The sequence below is a fragment of the Purpureocillium lilacinum genome, assembly GCF_023168085.1.
Source record: "Purpureocillium lilacinum CBS 284.36 DNA, scaffold_2, whole genome shotgun sequence".
Taxonomy (NCBI): Eukaryota; Fungi; Ascomycota; class Sordariomycetes; order Hypocreales; family Ophiocordycipitaceae; genus Purpureocillium; species Purpureocillium lilacinum.
Genome location: NW_027072112.1, coordinates 1,903,380 through 1,916,739, shown reverse-complemented (window position 1 = coordinate 1,916,739; position 13,360 = coordinate 1,903,380). Strand labels below are relative to the sequence as shown.

Genomic DNA, 13,360 nt, shown 5'->3' with positions numbered 1-13,360 from the left:
AGCCTCCCCTTCCACCCACTCTCTCTCTCTCTTCCATTTCTTTTCGCTTGCACAGTCCTTTCTCAGCACCATCACCATCGCCGCCGCCATGTCTCAGCCCAGCAACGACACCGCGTCCCTCACCGCGACGTACACCTCCCCCACCAACGCCCCCTTCGCCATCACCAAGACCATCCCCGCGCCAACCACCACCTCCTCCTCCAGCGCCGCCGCCGCCGACAAGTCGCGCTACCTCGAGGCCCTGCGCGGCGCCGTCGCTGAGACGCAGGACCAGGTCAACAGGGAGCTGACGGCCCGCATGGACGAGGACAAGGCGCGCGACGGCACGGCCTCCGCCGCTGCCGTCGACGAGGCCAAGGAGGAGGAAAACTACGGCGAGGACGTCCAGGAGGAGGATTGAATATGGAAGGGAAGCGAGCTTCGATCGATGCCTTCTTCTCGACATTATACGTCTACTATACACAAAGCTGCCTACACCGACACGCGGAAAAAAAGGGTATCCTTGCGCCACCAGCCAGGGAGCATTTGCCCCCTGGCTACAAATCATGCAAAACGCTCAACAACTAAACCTCGGTCTCGCGCACACGACGTCTAAAACCCTCTACTCCAGCTGGGCGCCCGGGTGCTGTCCGCCTTTTGCCCCGTCGCCCTGCTCAGACACCCATAGTGGACCACCGTGTTATCCGGCAGCACAGCGACGACGCTGCCACCGATCCTCATCCCGCCGCCCAGCTTCTTGTGGCACACAACGCAGTGCCGCTCGTCGGTTATCGTGACGTGCCTGTTCCGCCCGCCCTGGCCGCCGTCCACGTCATCGCCCAGGTGCAGCCGCGCGGCAGTGGATATAAACTCCGCTTTCCGCAGACCAGCAACGATGCGCGATTCGTTGACCAGGCTGTTGGCGGACCTGATCCTGCCGCGGAAGTATGCTTCCAGCGCACCCACTGGCAATTCATCCGGGATCAGCCCGAGCGTGGATGTGGCCGGTAGCCGGGACCCGTGTTTGGAAAGGAGATCCAATGCTGGTTCGAGCTGAGGCTCATGGGGCGGTGGTGGCTTGAGATAGAGCGAGAGGAGGATGTGGTATATCGATTTCGTCGAGTCACCTGTGTCGTCGGACTTTTCGCTGCTCTCCGTGCTGGTAGCCGCGGCGTCTTGCTGCTTGTGCACACGATTACAGTATCTACTTCGATTAGACATCATCATCAACAATAGAAAGTGGCCACCTACTCCTCTGCTTTGCTGTAATCCTTCATCTTGAATACGAAAATGTCAAGCGCCTGTCGGTGTGATCCCATGTTGCTGAGAACGACAGCCTGCGCCTCGTAGAAGGACGGATCTAGAGCTCGTCAGCACTGACAACCAATCGACCTGCGTTCGGATAGAACTCACCGTCCTTGGGTATCTGAGAGAAAGCCCTTGTCAAGCCGTACACCTGCCGAGAGTCCCGCAAAAACTTGATAAACTTGTCCATAAGAGCATCAAACTCTTCTCCCTTCTCCATACCGGTGAGATTCTTGACATACAACTCGACCAGACGGTTGTGAAAGTCTGCCGTCATGTCGTCGAGCTCATTGATGATGTGTTCCAGATACTGTCTCTCGAGCTTCGTGTCGATGTCGCGAAGGAACGCTATGACCCTCTCGCGAGGCAACGTTTCCGCATTCTCTGTATCACCCGTGAAGATTTCCATGGCGTAGTCGGGATTGCTCTTAAGCGTCCACCCCGCATACTCCAGTATGAGGCCAATCTCGGACGGAGGCAAGTTCTGCAGGTACTGAATGGTACGATCCGGTCCGTGGAGTGTCGGCGCTGCCTCATCGGGCTTCGTCGTCGACCCAAACCTACGGAGCAGATCCAGAGCCTCCTTGTGCAGCTTCTTGCCGTAGAAGAAATCCACCAGCTCGTTGTATCTGCTATGCTCCAGAAGCCTTTCGTTGACCACATCTGGGTCACAAAAGTTGGGAATGCGAAACAGCGAGCCGGCGAGAGATGGTTGCGAGAACATGTACGCGCGGAACAAGGTCGTGTCGACGAGGCGGAACGTGTTCCGCAATTCTTCCTCAAGTTTCTGCTCCGACTCATCCTGTGTCGTCCTCAGAAACCTCTCTGCTGCCTCTTCTGCGGACGTTCCCTGGTCTGTCCGCGGCTTGAGCTTCCCCGTCACGGGATCAATGACTCGCTGAAGCCGAGCGCGGGTTCCCGCGAGATAGCTGTTGAGTTCCAACACCGCTTTGGTCAGGTCTTTGCCCTCGAGAGGCTTATCCTCTGCGGGCGATTCCTTGGCGCTCTCGGTGTCGTCCTCTTCCGTCGCGTCTTTCCTTGCCGACGTAACGGAGGCTGCGTCCGATACGTTCTTCTTGTGAGCCCCTCTGAACAGCTTCGCGAAGCCACCGACCATGGGCTGCGCGGCTTGCTCGGCGTCTCCATCCGGGCTGCTGGGCCTCGTACCACCAGCCTTTTTCGCTGGCTCTTCATCTGCGTCCTTGTCGTCCTGGATATGAGCCCAACGCGACAAGTCGCCAGCGATCTGAGGCGGATAGAGCCTCAACACTCTTTCCGGAGGCGCGTGGACGTCGTCTTCGTTCATCAGATCCATGGCCTGGCGATACTTCTTCTTGGCGAAAAGCATCTCCGCCTTGAGCATCTTGACTTCCCGGAGCGTCTCCGTCTTATTCTTGAGTAATGCGTCCTCCAGCATGTTGAGGACGCTGATGGCTTCGTCGAACTTGCCCTTCTCGACCAGCTCCTCCACCTGCGAGTCATAGTCGGTTGCGTCCATCTTCCACACGCACCGGTCGCTAGATATGTGGAATCCTTTGCCGGCATGTGCCAAGCTGACTGTGGGTGGTGGGAAATGTAGCTGAGCGGCGCCCGGCAGTGACATGCTTTGCAACAGCGATAATGTGTCCGGGTTCCGCACCTCGAGTGACCCCTTGGACGGCGGCTGCAAAGCCACGATGTAGGGATACGAGTATCCAATTGACTCGGGCGCAGAAAGCCATGGTATCTGCCGCCGCTCAAGTGGCTTCCCCTGGTCGTTGACGAACATTGTGTTGATGTCCTTGGCCAGTAACAGTTCACCGTCGGCCAGCTTCGCAGCCAATGGCCTGGGCATATACCCGCCGAGTCCCATGTAGCCCATGCTCGCGCTGCTAACGGCACCAAAGCGGCTTCCCTGGCTCGCGCCACCCACCGTGCCGGGGCTGACAATGTCCTCGATCTCGTGTGTTATGGCATCAACCAAGACGTAGCCTCCATTCATTCCGCACACGAGTTTCGTCGCGTTGGCCCATGTGATGGATCGAATGGACTCTGACAGCACGACCTCGCCGACATCGTCGCTGAGTTCGCTCTCATGCCAGCTCCATAGCAGCAGCCGCCGCTTCACCGCAACGGCCAGACGACTTATAATCTCGGGGATGCCGGTGTCGGGATCCTTGACGATGTTGGACGTGACGGCAAAGCAGGACGCGTTCTTGGACCGGCCGAGCGTCTCGATCAGCTGGTATGTCTGCCAGTCGTAGAGCGAGACGCTGTAGTTGGACAGCGAGACGATGGTGTTTGCTTCCTTGATGATGGCGAGCTGCTCGATGGCGCGCGTCGAGAACTTCTCCACCTCGCGCAGGAGGTCCGTGGGCTTGCCAGAGCGTGATGTCGGGCGGTCGCCATTCTGGGGGGAGTCGCCGGTGCTGTCGGCGGCTTGTGCGGACGCGGGCGGTTCGTCGCTGGCGGGGGGGAGCTCGTTGAGCCGGTAAACGCGCAGGGCGCCGCTGTTGAGGCCGACGAGGATGCGATCGCCTAGCTCGAGTGTTAGCAGCAGATGCTCCCCGGAGACGACGCCAATGCGCCAGATACGCACCGTAGGCGAGGATGGTCTCGATCTTGGACTTGTCGCGCTGCCGGAACTCAATGATCGGCCGGGCTGTGAATGCGGAGAGCATGGCGCTAGCTGGCCAGCTCGAAGCTGTGTCGACTATCGCAAACAGAGACGCATGAGACCGGCGGAGGTGGAGGCCGTTTGCGCAGCTTCAAGTCCAGTGTGCGATGTTTGGGCTGCGCTGCTCCGAGCGAGGTTATTGATGGGATGTTGGGATTGCTGGTGCCTGCCAGGAGCTGCGTCACGGCATTCAATCCATGGGGGGTCAGACGACGTCAACGGCCACCCCAAGCTCGGCACCCGCACAGTAGCACAGTGTCGCTCATACGGCCAAACGACCGAGCTTCTGACAGCTGCCATCTCCACGAGCTACATTCGTTTCATTTTTGAGAAATCAATTATTATACATATGCCTCTATAAATTGTGCTCGTATATGCCTCTGCCGCTATGAAGAGCTCAGTCCAAACCTGCCACTTCCATAATGCCATAGCCAAGCGTCAAGACAACCACGAGCGTGATGATGCTGCTCGGTACGCCTCTGCTGATGAAATGCTTCACACGGAGATATCTCTGGCCCGCGGCGTCTTCCTTCATGATCGCGGCTGCACCATGTTAGCTGATATGCTCGAGCCAGAGGACCAGGCAACTTACTCATGTTGGGGAACCCGCTTGTAGGCAGGCCCATGGCGGCGCTGCACATGAGCACGCCGCCCATGACCAGCAAATTAGGATGCGGCTGATCCATCGCTACGCCGACATCAAAGACTAGGGGCAAGAAAATGAGTGCTGCAACCGTGTGGCTGATGAAGGTCGCAATGACAAGAATCAAGGTCGAAAAGACCACAAGAACGCCGTACAGCCCCATGCCTTCCACCTCGCGAGACACGAGCTCTGCGAGCGTGTGCAAGAGGCCCGAAGACCGCACAGCCTTGCCGAGAGACAGACCACCGGCGGCCAGAATAATGATGGTCCAGGGAAAGTTGTTAAAGTCCTCCTTGGTGAGGATACCGATGCCGAAGAAGAGGACGATCGGGATGATGGCAATCACGCCCATGTCGCCGAAGATGCCTTCCATCTGGTGGCTGCCACACCAAAGGGCAATCGTCGTGATAGCCACAATAGTCACGAACCACTGAATACCAGTAAACTTCTCCTTGAGCGGTCGAATGGGCGCAATTGAGGTGCCTTTGCCCGGCTGAAACGTCACGAGCAACAGAATCCAGATCGAGACGATCGAGACAACGCCGACAGGGATGACGATGAAGAACCACTGCAACCAGGTCGGCTCCGGTTTCATGATGCCCATGGCCACCACGTTCTGTGGAGATGCGATGGGGGAGAGCATGCCGCCAATGTTGGACGCGAGGGCAATGCCAATGATGACGGCCTTGGACATGTCCGAGTCAGACGGCAGAGTCCGCAGCATGGGCTCGATGATGGAGTAGCAAAGCACCGGTGCGGCAACATTGCTGATCAGCATTGACGCAAAGGCTGCGACGAACATGTTGGCAACCAGGACAGTCCGAGGCTGCGTGCCAGCCTTACTCAGGATGAGCGTGGCGAGTCTCTTGTCAATCTTGCACTTTGAGAGAGCCGCTGCCAGGGTGAAGCCACCAAGAAGGAGCATGATGACGGGAGTCCACATGGAGGCGAAAATTGCTTCCGTCGCTTCCTTGGAGCTGAGCCGTTTGTGATGCGTACCGGGGCCCTCATCGCGGACGACCCGCAGAACGACCGACAGGAACGGGATGAGAAGGGACGTCACAAAGAGCGGAATAGTCTGCAGCAAGTTAGATCAGGAGCCAGTCACAAAAATCGGATTGCTCACCTCGGTAGCCCAAAGCATGCTGACGAAGACGAGCATGGCGAGGCAGTTTTGCTGCTCCGCCTTCTTCATCATGGGCACAAAGAGTATGGTGAAGAAGACAGCGAAGGAGATGAAGAGCGTAAGCATAGACCCGCTCGCCAACCAGGCAGGCAGCGACAGCCGGCCGAGAGGCGTCCGAATCTGCGTGGCGGCGGGCCCCTTATCGTCGTCGCCCTGCAGCCTCTTCTGAACCGCGCTCGGGTCCTGGCCAAGGAGGGACTGGCCGAGCCGAGCAGCTTCGCCACGGCGTTCGATACCGATGAGGTCACGCCAGACCGTGTTGCGTTCCCAAACAACGTGCTCACGGAGGTGAGATCGAAGATCCTTCCTGGCCAGATCGTGATCGCCTCCCGTAACAACGTCGGCGTAGGCACTCTCCATCTTGGCAATGTTCTCCTCGAGGACCTTCCTCGTCTCGTCCTTGAATGGGTACGCCGTGTCGACGTGCGTACGCATATACTCGGCCTTGAGTTCCTTGTCCAAGATCTTGTCAAACTTCTTGAGGACCTTGCTGAAGCCAGTCTTGTTCAACTGCGCATACGACTTGAGCTCGCAGAGCTGGACGTAAAGGCTGATGATGCGCTTCTTGAGCATGATGCCGGACGAGTACAGCCCCATGGCAAAGACCGACTGGTCGCCGTAGTCGTCGTACGTCGTGCTGTACCTGCGCGTGGAGCGGCCAAACTCTGACGACGCTGCCAGGTCTTGGTGATGACCAATGTTGGCAATCGTCCGCCTCCTGCCGGTGCTGCTCCTCGCCTTTGTGAGCCCCGTCGTCTCGTCGTCGTCACTGTCTTCCATCCCATACTCGTCGTCAGACACCGGTCCGATGGAGCTCGAGGGTCTGCGATGGCCGTTGCCGCGTTGGGCCTCAGCAGAGGAGAGCCTGCGCAGGGGCGCTGCGACCTCTGTCGACGGACGCTCGCCGACATCGCGAGTCAGCTGCGCGACTTCGTCGAGCAGCTCACCCTCCTTGGCAACATAGAAGGAGCATATTTTTTCCAATTCGACGCCGAGCGCCCTGCTAAAGACTTCCTCGGGCTCCTCATTGAGGATAAGCGGTCGCTGTTCGGCGTCGCCGGCGGCGCGGCTCTGATGTACCGACTTTTCGAGATGGTAGATTCTGCACACGAGGTGTCAGCATTGGCAAAAGGATCAGAACGGTGTTTTTTGCACGGCCACTCACAGTTTCTTGAGGTTGCTGTACGCAATGTAGTGGCTGCTCCAGTCCGGAACAGCATTGAACTGGATGCTGTGGGAGAACTTCATCTCGTCCTGCTCCTCCAGCCACTGGAGTTTATCGGCTCGCTTTTCCCGGCGTCGTCTGTCGCGCTCGTCGGCGGCTTTGCGATGCTGGATGACGCTGTAGTCGGAAAGCTCGTACGAGCCGGCGGGATCTTGGGGGTGGGCGAGGCTAGTGTCGCTCTCGCGGTGGGTGCTGCTGCTCTGGGCACTCCCTCCTCCTCGCTCACGATGGGCGCCGGTCGAGGTCCGCTTGCTGGCGACGGCGCTTGGGGTGGGGGGTCCTGCAATGGAGGAGGGATTCTCGAGGCTGGCCGGGGGCGGAATTGTGGGCGGCGGGCTATCGCATGAAGAGGTCGAGGTTTTGCAATCGGCGGAGGCGAGGTTGCTTGTTGATTAAGTTTGCTGGGCGAGCCTGCTGCCAGAGCGAACTTGATCAGGAAAGGTAGGGCCTTGTCGGCCGCAGCCATGAAGTGGAGGTGGTGGCAGGTAAGCTTCGCGCTGCCACCATCGCCGCACTGGCGGGAAGCCTGCCTGGCAGCGTGGCCTGGGGCACCTCAGCCGGGGCGGAAAGGCGGGTTCCCGGGTTCCCACACTGGGCAGGTACCCGGCGAATCACCGCCGTCCCATTCCGTGCCCTCCTTCTGCAGCCACTCCCGACGGCTTCGTGCAGGTGACACAACCCAGCTCCCGTGACCTGGACGGCCGCGAGCACGTTCCGACTTCACTGGCAACCAAGCGTCCGTCGTGAACCACGAGGCTGCGCCGGATATATGGCTTCAGGCATTGACCGACGTTGCCCTCGATGGCGTCGTCACTCTATGCTGTGCGGCTGCTCGCGTGACACGGGTGGTACGAGGAATCGAGGACCGGCCAATTGTGGTTGCCTGATTTACGGTTTACAGTGCCTACACGCTTCTATCCGTCCGTCCACGCGACGATTTACACGCCGCAGCTTCTTTACAACCACATGCGCGCATGGCTGCAACGGGTCGAAGAATGGCCTCGCATGGGCATTCCGGCGCACTTGCCATGGTCCGGCCGCCGTCACAAGTCACGGCACAAGTTGCGAGCGTGCCGATTCAGAACTTGGTGTCGCAAAATAGAAATGCTTTTCTTGTCCCCGTCTATATGCTGTCCAATCTATTAAAATATCGCTAATACAAGATTGCGGCCTTCCTCGACCACTCCGGTTCGGGAGCCGCTTAACCGTCAAGCATCTGCTGCAGGGCGTTCACCCTGTAGCTCTCACTCCTCTCGACAAGCTCCTCGTGGCGGCCCTTCTCGACCACCTTGCCGCCCTCAACCACGAAAATCACGTCAGCCTTGCGCACCGTGTGCAGCCGGTGCGTGATGGCAATGACTGTGATACCGCGAGCCGCCCGCTCGAGGCCTTCCTGAAGAGCCTTCTCGCTCTCAGCGTCCAGCGCGCTGGTGCTCTCATCAAGGAGCAGCAATCGAGGCTTTCGAACCAAAGCGCGGGCAATCGCCAGTCTTTGGCGCTGCCCACCAGACAGCCGGGACCCGTTAGGTCCGCATTCCGTGTCGTAGCCCTTGGGCATCGCCATGATGGTCTCGTGCATGTTGGCCAGCTTGCATGCTTCCTCAATCTCGGCATCCGTTGCCTCGTGGTGAGGCGTGGATCCAAGCCCGACGTTGAACTTGATGGTGCCGTCAAACAGAGCGCAATCCTGCGGCACGACAGCAATATCATTGCGGAACTCTGTGCCATCACGGGCGCAGATGTCCACCCCATTGACTTCCACCGTTCCCCGAGTAGGATAGTACATGCGCTGCACGAGCGACATGATGGTGGACTTGCCCGCCCCTGACGGCCCAACGAGACCGCAGAATTGACCCGCTGGGATGGTGAACGACATGCCCTGCAGGATAGGTACATCAGGACGAGCAGGGTACGCAAAACCCACATCCTTGAAGACAACAGTGGCACCTCTGTTCCCCGAGCTGGATGTTGGTGCCGCGTCTGCCAAGGCCTCGACATCGTCTCTCTTTTCGCTCTCGTCACCTGCGCCGGTCTTGCCAGGCGACACATCCTGCGACGAGGTCAAGTCCAAGAGGCTCAGAATTCGAGAACCAGCTTCTCGAGCCTTGGATACCTCGGGCGCCAACGTAAACATATTACCCCACAGCTGAGCGCTCACGAGCATGGCGATGAGAATAACAAAGAATTGTGTAGGTGTGGCCTCTCCTTTGGTGATTCTTGTGGAACCCCACCAGTAGGCGAACGCATAGATCATTGCGCCGCAGCTGTTGGAGATGGCGAGGAACAGATTGGCGTGCGCACTCGCGAGCGTCATCTCCTTTTGTGGCGCGCTTAGAGCCCGGCGATAGCTCCCGAGAACTTCCTGCTCCAGTGACAGCGATGAAATGGTCTTGAAGGAGTTGACAGCTTCGACCGTGATGCCGATGGCCGTTGAAAATGCGCCTGCATGCTTCCGCTCAAACCTCGACAACGCACGCAGCTGCAGGATTCCGGAGCCTAGGAGGATGGGCACCGTAACCAGACAGACTACTGCGATCTTCCAGTTGAGAATATGAGACACTGTGATGGCGATGACGAAGTTGACAACAATGGAGAAGATGGTCCCCAATATAGAGCCACTAAAGCCGCCGATGGCCGCGGTATCGGCTGTGATGACGGAGAGGAGTGAAGCCGGCGTGCGTCCGCCAGACTGGTGCCAGTCGAGTCCCTGCTCGTACATGGAGCGGAAGCAAAGCACACGAAGGCGGTACAGCAGCTTCTCAGCCACGTAGCCAAACCCAGACCAACTGATCGAGTTTGCGATTAGCTCCACGCAGGCGAGCATGAAGTACATGCCTCCAAAGAAGCGTCCCGCCCACCGAATGTGATCGGCCGTGTTGCAGGGGCTGAGGCTCCCGACTGTGTTGCCAAAAATGAGACCAGCACCCGTGAAACTTGCACCAACAATGACACTGGCAAAGATTGCAAGAACGATCCACAGGAGGTTAGGCCTGGCCATCTTGGCGAGTTGTTTGATGATCTGGCCTGTGGATTTGTGCGAATCCAGCTCCTTGACTGCGGGCTCATTTGGCGTGCTCGGAGCATCTGGGTCTGTCGCGGTCTCGTTAGATCGCGTCTTTTGTGCCCCTGAAGCCTTCTCCTCCAGCAAAGAATCTTTCTCGATAGTCTCCGCGTCCTCACGAGCCGTGCTCGTCACCGAAGGAGTGTCGTCATTTTGCTTGGACTCGATATTTTGCAAGCGGACCATGCCTGCGTACGAGCCGTTGAGGGCCATCAGTTCGAGATGTGTTCCCTGCTCGACTATCTCGCCGTTGTTCATGACAATAATGTTGTCTGCGTTCTTGATGGTCGACAGACGATGGGCAATGGCGATGAGTGTTCTGTCCTTTGCGATGGACTCAACGGCCATTTGAATCCGATGTTCGCTGGCCGAGTCCAGAGAGGCGGTCGCCTCGTCAAGGATAAGAATCTTGGGATCCCGGATCAGGGCACGTGCGAGTGCAAGTCGTTGCCTCTGACCACCGCTGACAAGCTTGCCACCAGTTCCGACCTCAGTACCGTAGCCATTGTCCAGTCTATCAACAAAGCCGGACGCGTCGGCCAGGGAGGCAGCCTCCCTAACCAACTTGACCAGGTCTACCATATCCTGGCCTTGAGACTGAGCAGCCTCATCCAAAGACTTTCCAGCTCTCACGCTCGAGGCAACCTCCGCCAAGCCTGTGCTGAGAATGACGGATTGGAAGCGCTGATGTGCTGGCCAGGGAGAGTTGAGCATACCGAGAGCGATGTTCTCCAAGATTGAGCGATCCAGCAGTGACGGCTCCTGCTGAACTAAGCTCATGAAGCTTCGCAGATTCTTCACGTTCAATGTGCGGAGGTCATGGCCGTCCAGACAAACCATGCCCTCTGTTGGGTCATAGAGTCTGCAAGTAAGGCCGGCGACCGTCGATTTACCACTTCCTGATAGGCCAACCAGAGCAGTGTGTTTCCCGGCAGGGCAAGTGAAGGACACCTTTTTGAGTACCGGCCGCTCGGGTCGAGACACATAGGCGAAGGTAACATCGTGAAATTCGACGGTCCCTGAAATCGAAGTTGGGAGCTTCTCTCCGGTGTCGGCTTGAGAGTCAATGGCAGACGGGGCGTCGATGTCGGCACGAAGCTTCTTGAACGATGCGGCAGCATTACCCAGGAGCGGCAGAAGAGGGGCGATGGATCCAAGGATCACACAGGCTATGAGAAAGGACTCAGATTAGCCAACTCACAGGAGGCGCAATTGGGGTTGCCTACCATCCACAATGAGGAAGACAACAGTATACACGCGACCGACCGAGACGTAGTTGTCTCCCTTCTCGACGATGTCTGCAATTTGCCTACTTCCTTGCCAGAATGCGAGCGCATTGGCTGAGTAGGCAATGAAGTAGATGGACCCAGCCTGGATGGCTGCTGTGATCGCCTTCTTCACGCCGTGTCCTTGAGCCTGCAACATTCGGGAGGCGAATTTGCCCTCGAGACGGGGGCCGGCCCCAAAAGCCTGGACGACGGCGATGTGCGACAGGGTTTCCTGGGCAATGGAAGAAGCTGACGCAATGGCATCCGACATGCGAGTCGCAAACTTTGTTGTAAAGACACTGCCAACGCCGGCCATGATGAAGAAGGCCGGGATCAGGCATATAAGAATGGCAGCGAGGGTTGTGTCCCTGATGAACGCAACGACGTATGCGGACACGAAGAAAGAAAAGCAGCCGATGCAGATGCCAACCTTTTCGGAGGTGCCGGATTGCACAGCTTGTATGTCGGCATTGAGCCTTGAAGTGAGCTCTCCGGCCTGTCGCTTGTCGTAAAAAGTGGCATCTTGTCGGAGCAGGGTTCTGAAGTAGCGGTCCCTAATGCGGGCTTCAAGACGGCGGCTGAAGAGACCCCAGGAGACGGCATAGATGAAGATGGAGCCCAGGCTGCTTATAGCGATGTAGACAATGAGCAGAACTTTCGAGTTGGTGTCCGACTGGATATCGCCAGTAGGCTGAGATTTGCCGACCTCGCATGATGCCTTGTTGAGGTTGTCGAGCAGGTCACCAAAGATGATGCCCATAATAGGAAAGGGGACACCGGAGCCGGCGGCGGCAATGGTGCCGACAACGAGGAGAAGGATGTCGAACCATGTCGGGTTGGCGTAGAAGAGCAGACGGAAGTAGGTGAAGAAGTCGCCCCCGGACTGTAGCGCAACCAGACATGTCAGTCAGGGCTTGGGTTGCGAGAAGCGGCAAACTCGCGGTCAACTTACAGACTTGTCGTCTTTGGCCGGTACAGTCGACTTGTCGTTGCCATCACGAGCGACAGCTACAACGGCCGCCGACTCGGACTCGGAACGGGCAGGCTGCTGCTCGGCGGCAGCAGCAGCCTCGTCCCTCACGGCAGCGCCCATGGTTGCTCACCAAAGAGGAGCTGTCGTTAGGTCAGCTGGGTCGGCAGGTAACCAAGCCAGAAGCGCATGATCCCGAGAAGTGAAGGAAGGGAAGAACGGACAAAGAGATGGCCTGTGAGTGGACTGTGACGCACAGGGTGACGGGACGGGGGGGGGGGGAACCAGCTTTCGGCAGGTGAGCTGGACGGGTGCTAGGCGGCGGGCGGGCGGGGCCCTTGTGTTTTGCCGCTTGGGTGAGCCCTTTGCAGAGAGGAAGGAGCCATGGAGCCTCTCTGCACAAGACTGGAGGGATCTGCAAAGGAAGGAACGGAGCAGCTCACATAGAGAACTACAGTGGTAGGCGAGGGACTACGGTGTCTTGTTGTTAAGGACTTGGTTGCTGGTCACACGGCTCTGCTTAACACCAAGGAACATGCCTCGCCCATCGCAGCGGTGACATGATGGCATCGCAGCAGCTCTAGCAGAAAGAGGCAGCACATGCCGAAGATTCCACCGCACCCACAATCGAAATCTGCCGCCTAAAACACAACGCCATGCGATCCATGCCTGCGCTGCTCTACCCTCCCCTGCCCCGTGTGCAACGGCGCGGGTCGCCCAGCTTCGAAGAGCGAGCGGGTGGGCATTGGGCAACGGGCACAGGCCCGGTGAAGAACGCGGAGTGGAGCCACGAGAGAGAAAGAGAAAAAATCAGATTAGATGAGATGCGCACATGCCTGGGAGGCTAATCGAGCCCAAGGTACCGGCGAGTCTCGCGTTGTACCAGCCACGGCGGGCCATGCAGCGACACCCCTGCTCGCTGGCGGACCATCTGCTGTTGTACCGGTACTTGCGACGGCGGTCGAGGGGCGCCGTCCCGACGACCGGGCTTGGCGGAGGTGGGGCACTCGGATCAGATAATTTCTCTCGGCGGCTGCCCGCGTCTTCTCCGACCAAGACAGTGGCGG

General features: G+C 58.3%; 4 protein-coding genes across 4 annotated transcripts; 1 reads left to right on the top strand and 3 right to left on the bottom strand.

Moving 5' to 3' along the window:
- Positions 1-88: 88 nt before the first annotated feature.
- Positions 89-400, top strand: PLICBS_002367 (uncharacterized protein; the record flags this gene model as incomplete). The annotated part of the gene is made up of 1 exon (XM_018322019.2): positions 89-400. One exon carries the CDS (start codon positions 89-91, stop codon positions 398-400), a length of 312 nt encoding a protein of 103 aa, XP_018179499.2.
- A 191-nt stretch (positions 401-591) lies between these two features.
- PLICBS_002366 (low-affinity phosphate transporter) lies at positions 592-3,944 on the bottom strand (the record flags this gene model as incomplete). Its single annotated transcript, XM_018322018.2, has 4 exons — positions 592-1,183; positions 1,231-1,339; positions 1,393-3,801; positions 3,863-3,944. 4 exons carry the CDS (start codon positions 3,942-3,944, stop codon positions 592-594), a joined length of 3,192 nt encoding a protein of 1,063 aa, XP_018179498.2.
- A 393-nt stretch (positions 3,945-4,337) lies between these two features.
- Positions 4,338-7,460, bottom strand: PLICBS_002365 (low-affinity phosphate transporter; the record flags this gene model as incomplete). Its single annotated transcript, XM_065600006.1, has 5 exons — positions 4,338-4,483; positions 4,533-5,661; positions 5,710-6,871; positions 6,935-7,330; positions 7,423-7,460. 5 exons carry the CDS (start codon positions 7,458-7,460, stop codon positions 4,338-4,340), a joined length of 2,871 nt encoding a protein of 956 aa, XP_065456078.1.
- Positions 7,461-8,195: 735 nt separating this feature from the next.
- PLICBS_002364 (uncharacterized protein) lies at positions 8,196-12,416 on the bottom strand (the record flags this gene model as incomplete). The annotated part of the gene is made up of 3 exons (XM_018322016.2): positions 8,196-11,224; positions 11,282-12,206; positions 12,276-12,416. The coding sequence occupies 3 exons, from the start codon at positions 12,414-12,416 to the stop codon at positions 8,196-8,198; spliced, it is 4,095 nt and encodes a 1,364-aa protein (XP_018179496.2).
- Between the last annotated feature and the right edge of the window lie 944 nt (positions 12,417-13,360).